The sequence below is a fragment of the Nanorana parkeri genome, unplaced genomic scaffold (genome assembly GCF_000935625.1).
Source record: "Nanorana parkeri isolate BGI_ZX_2015 unplaced genomic scaffold, ASM93562v1 scaffold178, whole genome shotgun sequence".
Taxonomy (NCBI): domain Eukaryota; kingdom Metazoa; phylum Chordata; class Amphibia; order Anura; family Dicroglossidae; genus Nanorana; species Nanorana parkeri.
Window position 1 is genome coordinate 1,824,575 of NW_017306446.1, and position 9,693 is coordinate 1,834,267.

General features: G+C 43.1%; 1 protein-coding gene across 3 annotated transcripts in view; it reads left to right on the top strand.

The window, feature by feature from the left end:
• The first annotated feature begins 590 nt into the window (after positions 1–590).
• DNPEP (aspartyl aminopeptidase) overlaps positions 591–9,693 on the top strand; it is a 36,516-nt gene continuing 27,413 nt past the window's right edge. Inside the window, exon 1 of one of the 3 annotated variants that reach the window (XM_018554917.1) lies at positions 591–716. In XM_018554917.1, coding sequence (XP_018410419.1) covers positions 639–716 — 78 coding nt within the window. In that variant the 5' untranslated portion in view covers positions 591–638. Of the gene's footprint in view, positions 717–9,026; positions 9,122–9,693 lie in introns of those variants that run through there. The other 2 variants (XM_018554918.1, XM_018554919.1) reach the window with 2 other exon arrangements.

Genomic DNA, 9,693 nt, shown 5'->3' on the forward strand with positions numbered 1-9,693 from the left:
CAGAAAAATAACATGGATTGAGTAGGGTGTGCAAAAGTTCAGCAGTTTAATGAGGAGGTCACGCAGATGGCTTGTTCAGGGGAGTGGCCAGTTAATGGGGCAGGGCCTAAGCTGCTTATGATTTTGTTGATGTCAAACCAGCACTTAATAAATCCTAAATTTAAACATGCTTATATATAATTTTTTTACAGTGTACCCATCCACCAATTTACACGCCGCATGGATTGCCATTGTCTTAGCACAGGTGGTGTGATGGGTAGACACGGTGCACCTGGTGCGGTGACATATGTCGTCCTTCTAGGTGAACCTTATTGACTTGACTGTTGAGCTGTCACAGTTGGGTATATCCTCTCCTGATCCTCTATACATACTCGCCCCCGGGTGCCTCTCTGTACGTCTTTGATTAGGTTAACAGTTTGCCCAGTACTGCTTGCCTCAGCGTGTTCTCATTTGTCCCTGGCCGCACCTCACTAATCCTTGCTGACCCCCCCTTTTCTTTCTGTGTGTACGGCCCCCGCCTCTGTGTGGAGCACACATTTACACACGCATGCATGCACACACACACACAGTGACACGCACATACCTCAGCAGTATACACTCTGCACAGCCGGGCAGACAGTCAGCACCGAGAAGTCGAAATGGCAGCAGGGGGGAACCTTAAAATGCTTCGCCTGGGCAAGAGGAGCTGGGAGGAGGGAGGATATCCAGACATACAGGTAAATCCACCCTGTCCTTGACCTCTAGCCATAACACTACCAGCGGACCATCCCTTTAATACCTGGTAATATGCGCTAGATGGATATAGTCATGCACTGGGTACCATATGATCTAAAGTATGTATTGGTTGCGATGTGAGAAAAAGTAGAACCGAAGTTATATCTTTTATTGCTGAAGAGCTTAGTGTTGCAAGCTTTGGAGATGACGGGTCTGATTGTTCAACAGTAATGTGTTGTAATATGTTAGCCATAGGGGCAAGAAGATGAACATTTACCAAATACCTTTTATTGATGAACTGAAAGTATTGTAGAGCAAGCTGTCAAAAATACTACTTTCCTTGTATTAGGAATAATGTCATCAATATACCCGATGAAGATACTTTATATCTCAATATATTTAAGTGGAGGATTTGGAGAATCCTTAGTTCTCTGTGTCAGGCATGGGGTCATCACTATGCCAGATGAAAGGAATGTATAAAGGTGATTTAAATATATTTTAGTCTAAGCTTTCAAGAATACTCTGCTTTCTTTGATGGTCCCGGTGTCATCAATATATCCAAATAAGATACCTTGTATCAGTCAATTGAACGTATTGTTTTGCAAGCTTTCAAGAATACTCTTCTCTGTCAGGCATGGGGACATTACTATACCCAATAAAGATGCCTTTTTATTAGTCAGTTGAATATGTTTTAGTGTTGGCTTTTGAGAATGCTCCGTTAGGTATGGTCTCATCTCATCATCATGCCAGATATAGATCATTTATATTGGTCATGTGAATACATTTTAGTGCAAGCTTTTGAGAATACTCACCTAACTTTGTCAGACACGGGGTCATCATTATACCTGATAAAGATACCTTGTATTACTCAACAGAATACATTTTAGTGGAAGCTTTCAAGAGTGCTCGGTTCTCTTTGTCAGACATGGGGGGTCATCATTATACTTGATAGAAATACCTTGTATTACTCAACAGAATACATTTTAGTGGAAGCTTTCAAGAGTGCTCGGTTCTCTTTGTCAGACATGGGGGGTCATCATTATACTTGATAGAAATACCTTGTATTACTCAACAGAATACATTTTAGTGGAAGCTTTCAAGAGTGCTCGGTTCTCTTTGTCAGACATGGGGGGTCATCATTATACTTGATAGAAATACCTTGTATTACTCAACAGAATACATTTTAGTGGAAGCTTTCAAGAGTGCTCTGTTCTCTTTGTCAGACATGGGGGTCATCATTATACTTGATAGAAATACCTTGTATTAGTCAACTGCATATATTATGGTGCAAGCTATTGAGAATACCCAATGAAGAGACCTCAAATTGTTCACTGGAATACAGTTTAGTGCCACCATGCCTGACAAAGAGAACATTTTTGGCATGTTGACATCATTATATCCAGTGAAGATACCTCAAACTGTCCATTTGAATATAGTTTAGCGTAAGCTTTTGAGAATACTCAGTTCTCCTTGTCGGACACGGGGTCATCATCATACCTGATAAAGATACCTTGTATTAGTCAACTGAATATATTAAGTGCAAGCTTTTGACAATACTCAGTTTCCTTTTTTTTGGCATGTTGACATCATTATACCGATTGAAGATACCTTAAATTGCCCATTTGAATATAGTTTAATGCAAGTTTTCGAGAATACTCAGTTCTTTTTGTCAGACAAGGGGTCATCATTATACCCAATAAAGATACCTTGTATTAGTCAACTGAATATATTTTAGTGTACGCTTTTGAGAATAATCAGTTTCCTTGTTTTTTTTGGCATGTTGACATCATTATATCCAGTGAAGATACCTCAAACTGTCCATTTGAATATAGTTTAGCGTAAGCTTTTGAGAATACTCAGTTCTCCTTGTCGGACACGGGGTCATCATCATACCTGATACAGATACCTTGTATTAGTCAACTGAATATAGTGCAAGCTTCCTAAAATACTCAGTCCTCTTGGTCAGGCACAGTGTCATCAACATACCTGATAAAGATACATTGTAATAGTCAACTGAATATATTATAGTGCAAGCTTCCTAAAATACTCAGTCCTCTTTGTCAGGCATGGTGTCATCAATACACCTTATACAGATACATTGTAATAGTCAACTGAATATATTTTAGTGCAAGCTTTTGAGGATACCCAATGAAGAGACCTCAAATTGTCCACTGGAATACAGTTTAGTGCAAGCTTTCGAGAATACTCAGTTCTCTTTGTCATGCCGAGTCATTGATGACACCATGCCTGACAAAGAGAACTGAGTATTCCCAAAAGCTTGCACTAAAATATATTGGAATGGACAATGTGAGGTCTCTTCATTGGAAAGATTGATGACTGATCTATGTACCCGATGAAGTTACCATATTGGCCATTTGTAAGCTTTCAAGAGAACCCGGTTTTCCGCCATCCATGGTCTCTTCATGGATGTGACCCTCTTCAGGCCGATGAAGATACATTTGGTCATCTGAATATAGATTCATGCAAACTATCAAAAATACTTATAAGGAAAAAAGATCTGCACCAGATATCAAATATTCTTATTTCTTAAGTTGAGTATTCTAGAAATCATTCACCTAAATGTATTCAGTTAGCCAGCATCCCAAATCTTTGTCTTCATTGTGTGATGAAGGGACCCAAGTTATTTTGAAAGCCCGGAATGTTCCTAATTTGAGATACCCATAGACATGGATGATTGCTACCTGATTCTGGCTGGAGCCTTTTATCTAATAGCCAAACTGTTGAGTGTGTGCACATGCGTGTTCAAGTTCTTGTAATACAAGCGTGCACATTGGTGCTAAAGTCTCAAAAACAAATATGTGCTCAGCGCTGGGCATGAACCTAACTTATACCTGCGGCTTGGCCAATAAACCTTATCCCGTCACCTTTATCTTTACATCTGCCGCTGTTGTCAGGTTATTATAGAAATAAGTTCTGCATCACTTGAGATAAAATCCCAGTCTACTACAACAACTAGTGGACAGTTCCTTCAAATAGTCCATCGTGAGCTAATCAACCATCTGTTTTACAGCATCAGATATCACAATGGTAAATTCTATGTTCCAATCTCCTTCCTCCTAAATTCCATTTGAAGTTTCAACAATTAAATCGATCCGGTTACACTTTTGGGATTAACAACGTAATTGGTTAGGAACCACGACTAGTGGGAAATATTAATTGTTATGACAGTGCTTCATTTTCAGAAGAGATTAGTGTCAAGCGCTATAACGGTAATAGCCGTCAGACATGTGAATGTGCGATGGGAAATGGAGGTGCAGCTGGACCAGACTGAACGTGCGCAGTGCTCTCTAAAATTCTGTATGTAGGTCAACACGAAGGGAAAATAAGGGAATTACAATGGCGAGAGCGGGGGGAAAGCGTTACGTAAGTCACGGCGCGCTGGGCTGGAGGAGGGAAAGATAATAAAATATGGACAAGTAACATTTATTCGTTGGCTGAGCGCCGTATCCTACAGCACAGAGGAGGAGGGGGGAGCGGGGCTCCCTATGGTGATGGGTCAGCTAAGGTTATATAGCAGATTACAGAGGCAAAGCTTATTTGCTCGTATCAGGGCGGAGTTATCGTGATTGACGTGAGAGGAGAAGAGAGGAGAGACAATCTCGGTACGGAGATGAAGGGCGCGCCATTTACTTATGGCCGCTCAATGCAAATGTTGTATTATTATGATTATGATTATACAGGATTTACCGTATTTTTTGCTCCATAAGACGCACTTTTTCCCCCCCAAAAGGGGGGCAAAAATGTCTGTGCGTCTTATGGGGCAAATGGGTAAGAGCTGAGGGAATCCCTAACGCCCGACACATGCAGTTTTGGGCGCCGAGCGAGTAGTTTTTTTGTACATTTAGCCCTGCTCCTGACAAGCAGAGCTAAATGTATAGTGTGGAGCCGCCGCTCGTTTTCATACAAGTGATCTAATATAGGGATGTCCCGATACCGATGCTAGTGGAATCGGGCCCGATACAGATACATTTTGACAAAATGCCCCGATGCCTAGCGCCGAAGCTTGTGCTGTTTTTTTTTTTTTACCTTCCGTGGTGGCTGGGGTTGGGATCCTCTGGGCAGGCTGGAGGAGCGTCGCGTCACTGCTGTGGGCGGAGCTCCAGGTGGGGTCTAACGTAGTTGGCTGGTGACTGCCCAGAGGACTCCGCCTGTAGCTCCGTCCACAGCAGTGACGCGAGTGGCAAGTGGTGTAGTTTTTGCCACTTTGCCAGTATTGTATTTATTATCTGATTGCAAGTATACATTTACTTCTTCATATAGAGTATTATGGTAAATAATGATCTATAGTATACTACAGGGCTTAAAATTTCCACTCGCCTGCTCGCATTTTGCGAGTAAAAATAAGGTGAGGGCGAGTGGAAATTTGGGTCTCCAAGTACCGGTGCGCGGCCCAACTCCGGCCCGCGAGCCGGTACTATGTGGCCCACAGCCAGCTGACATGTCAGGCACGCGATCGCAGACCGCGTACCTGACTTGCGGGAGAAGCTCCACGGTCTGCATCTGCGTCAGATGCAGACTGCAGAGCAGCTCACACACTGCTAATACAATGCAGACAATACATTTACAATTATACTCTGCTAGCATGAATGGATTAAATGATCTGTATGTAGCCCTGTACTAGGGATCATTTAATCCATTCATGTTAGCAGAGTATAATTGTAAATCTATTGTTGCAGTGCACTCTATATGTACAATACACTACTATGTACTATATACTACATATAGAATGCACTGCAACAATAGATTTACAATTCTCCCCTGCTAACATGAATAGGTTAAATCATGATCCATAGTACATAACATGTAGTTGTACTTCGGATCATTTAACGTCACCTGTCCCTTTAAGAAAAAGTATCGGTAATTGGTATCGGCAAGTACATGAGGGGAAGTACTTGTACTTGGGCCTGAAAAAGTGGCATCGGGACATCCCTAATCAAATTACATCACTTGTATGAAAGGAGCAGCGGCGATCCTGTCCACCCCCCAACCCGCGCGCGGTTTTCAGGGTCACACGCTCCTCTGGGGGACCCGTGACCACGGCATAGGAGCTCACCATAGAGCCCGGAGAGCAGACGAAGAACGTCCGTTCTTCGTCTGCTCTGTGATCACTGAGACCGTGTCGCTGTAATCACAGCGCCACCTGTCTCAGCTGTCAGGAACTACACGCATCTTATGGTCAGGTGCGTGTTATGGAGCGCAAAATATGGTATATGGCGCCAACAGTTTGCGCAGCGCTTTACAATATAAGGAAGACATTACAATCACAATACAATTCAAGACAAGATGGTAAGGAGGGCCCTGCCCCTGAGGGCTTACAATCTAAAAGGGAGGGGCCAGTGATAAGTATACTACATACATAACATGTAGTTGTACTATGGATCATGATTTAACCTAATCATGTTAGCAGGGGAATAGGGGATAAGTGAAAAACTCTATTGCTGTAGTGTACTCTATATGTAGTACATGTACAGTACTAGCAGAGTATAATTGTAAATGTATTGTCTGCACTGTATTAGCAGTATATACTCTATATGTACTACATATAGAGTACATATAGAGTACACACTGCTAATACAATGCAGACAATACATTTACAATTATACTCTGCTAGCATGAATGGATTAAATGATCTGTATGTAGCCCTGTACTAGGGATCATTTAATCCATTCATGTTAGCAGAGTATAATTGTAAATCTATTGTTGCAGTGCACTCTATATGTACAATACACTACTATGTACTATATACTACATATAGAATGCACTGCAACAATAGATTTACAATTCTCCCCTGCTAACATGAATAGGTTAAATCATGATCCATAGTACATAACATGTAGTTGTACTTCGGATCATTTAACGTCACCTGTCCCTTTAAGAAAAAGTATCGGTAATTGGTATCGGCAAGTACATGAGGGGAAGTACTTGTACTTGGGCCTGAAAAAGTGGCATCGGGACATCCCTAATCAAATTACATCACTTGTATGAAAGGAGCAGCGGCGATCCTGTCCACCCCCCAACCCGCGCGCGGTTTTCAGGGTCACACGCTCCTCTGGGGGACCCGTGACCACGGCATAGGAGCTCACCATAGAGCCCGGAGAGCAGACGAAGAACGTCCGTTCTTCGTCTGCTCTGTGATCACTGAGACCGTGTCGCTGTAATCACAGCGCCACCTGTCTCAGCTGTCAGGAACTACACGCATCTTATGGTCAGGTGCGTGTTATGGAGCGCAAAATATGGTATATGGCGCCAACAGTTTGCGCAGCGCTTTACAATATAAGGAAGACATTACAATCACAATACAATTCAAGACAAGATGGTAAGGAGGGCCCTGCCCCTGAGGGCTTACAATCTAAAAGGGAGGGGCCAGTGATACATGAGGAGGTGGCTGTGTGGGGAGGAATTGTATGAGAACGTGATGGTGATGCATTGTAAACGTTACCCGAAGATAACTAACAATGAGAAAATGAATCGTATTTGGGCAACAGAGTCCATATGAGGTTATGTGATCCTGATACATGGAAATTGGAAATAAAATGGGTACCTACTCCAGGAACGTATTTAAGGCTTGAGACAACTGTTACAAACAGCTCAGCATACAGAGTGCAGGGCTTAGGAATACCGTATGTAACATACTCCACATGGTACAGAATAGAGAGGTACAGGCTCAGGTCCAATCCACCATACAGAGTACATGGCAATGAATATGTAACATACAACAGAAAGGGATATTTTACACACTGCACAGCATGCAGAGTATGGTAACCAGGAGTATGTAATGTACACAATGGGCTGTGCCGTACTTTACATACTCCTGACCTCTGAACTCTGTATGCTTGCTGTGCCATACTTTACATACGTGTAATGTGTCTTCAGTCTACCAATGTCTCCTGATGCATGTCCCCGCCCATCTCCAGTAGCATACCTGTAGTCCCCGCTTATCTCCAGTAGCATGCCTGTAGTCCCCGCCCATCTCCAGTAGCACACCTGTAGTCCCCGCCCATCTCCAGTAGCATACCTGTAGTCCCCGCCCATCTCATCTCCAGTAGCATAACTGTAGTCCCCGCCCATCTCCAGTAGCATACCTGTAGTCCCCGCCCATCTCCAGAAGAATATCAGCAGCCTCTGACCGTACCATACCTGCAATCTCTGACCATCTCTAGTAGCATCATCATAGTCTCTGACCATCTCTAGTAGCATATTCATAATCCCTGACCATCTCCTGTATAATATTCACAGTCTCTGGTCATCTCCTGTATAATATTCACAGTCTCTGGTCATCTCCTGTATAATATTCACAGTCTCTGACCATCTCTATCCTGTATAATATTCACAGTCTCTGGTCATCTCCTGTATAATATTCACAGTCTCTGGTCATCTCCTGTATAATATTCACAGTCTCTGGTCATCTCCTGTATAATATTCACAGTCTCTGGTCATCTCCTGTATAATATTCACAGTCTCTGGTCATCTCCTGTATAATATTCACAGTCTCTGGTCATCTCCTGTATAATATTCACAGTCTCTGGTCATCTCCTGTATAATATTCACAGTCTCTGGTCATCTCCTGTATAATATTCACAGTCTCTGGTCATCTCCTGTATAATATTCATAGTCTCTGACCATCTCTTGTATAATATTCATAGTCTCTGACCATCTCTTGTATAATATTCATAGTCTCTGACCATCTCTTGTATAATATTCATAGTCTCTGACCATCTCTTGTATAATATTAATAGTCTCTGATCATCTCCAGTAACATATTCATAGTCTCTGACCATCTCTTGTAGCATATTCATATCTCTGATCATCTCCAGTAACATATTCATAGTCTCTGACCATCTCTTGTAGCATATTCATAGTCTCTGACCATCTCCTGTTCCTCGTCTTCAGTCTCTGACAGTTTTCTGTAACATTATATTTACTGAACATTATGCGGGCCCTTTGGTGATGTCAGGGGCCACACTTAGGGATAGTAATTTGAGAAGTGAAATAACAGACACCGGAAACATTATTTTTGTAATCAATAAAGTTTATATTTTGATATGAATTATAGGTCTCGGTCAATTTAATAACCTTCTTTCACAGTGTTTTCTCTGGTAAAACACTGTTACCCTCTTTTTTGGCCACACTTAGGGCCCTCTGTATCAGGAGAGTTGATCACACGCCATTCTCCCGCGTTGTCATGATCAGGGAAGTTGCAGCACGTTGCAGGCGAAGGTTCGCTTTCAGTTTAGCAGTGTATGTATTGCAGTTTCACCTCCCATCCCCCAGAGGTCTCTGCCATGGCAGGAGCGCAGACAATGATCGTGGCTGAGCAGAGACTTCTGTGTATAGGAAGTGTGCGTTACCCCAGCACACATCACTTTATCACCGCACAACTCTGCAGGTGAGTGACACCGGGTAGGAGAAGGTACTCAGTCTCTGAGCATTGCATCGCCGACATAGGCAGGAGCGACGCATGCGCCTCCTGCTAGCAAGAGCTTGAACCCTTCGGTGACAACTGTCTGACTTGAAATCACTGCGACCAGACAACTGTGGTAAGGAGCTGAGTCTCTGGAGGAGGGTTGTCACTGCTACCGGCTCCGTGCCGGCCAGCCGGGGACACAGTTGTAGCGGATACCAGCCGGGGACACCGTTGTAGCGGATACCGGCCGGGGACACAGTTGTAGCGGATACCGGCCGGGGACACAGTTGTAGCGGATACATTGTATGCGGATTTCATTTATTAAAGTGTATCCAAACCCGAGTACGAGTCCAGATCCCAGATTACAAGTCCTCGGATGGGTCGGCTGCATTCGTTTTCTTCCTTTCAGGCTTCTTTCCCTTTATTTAGTCCTGGGGATCCTGCCAGCAAAGCCGGGTTTAGACGAGGGGGCACTTCAGGTTCAGGGGGCCCCCTAATGGACGGGAATTAAAATGCATTTTTTTTAAACCAAATTTATACATCAAAGTCCATTT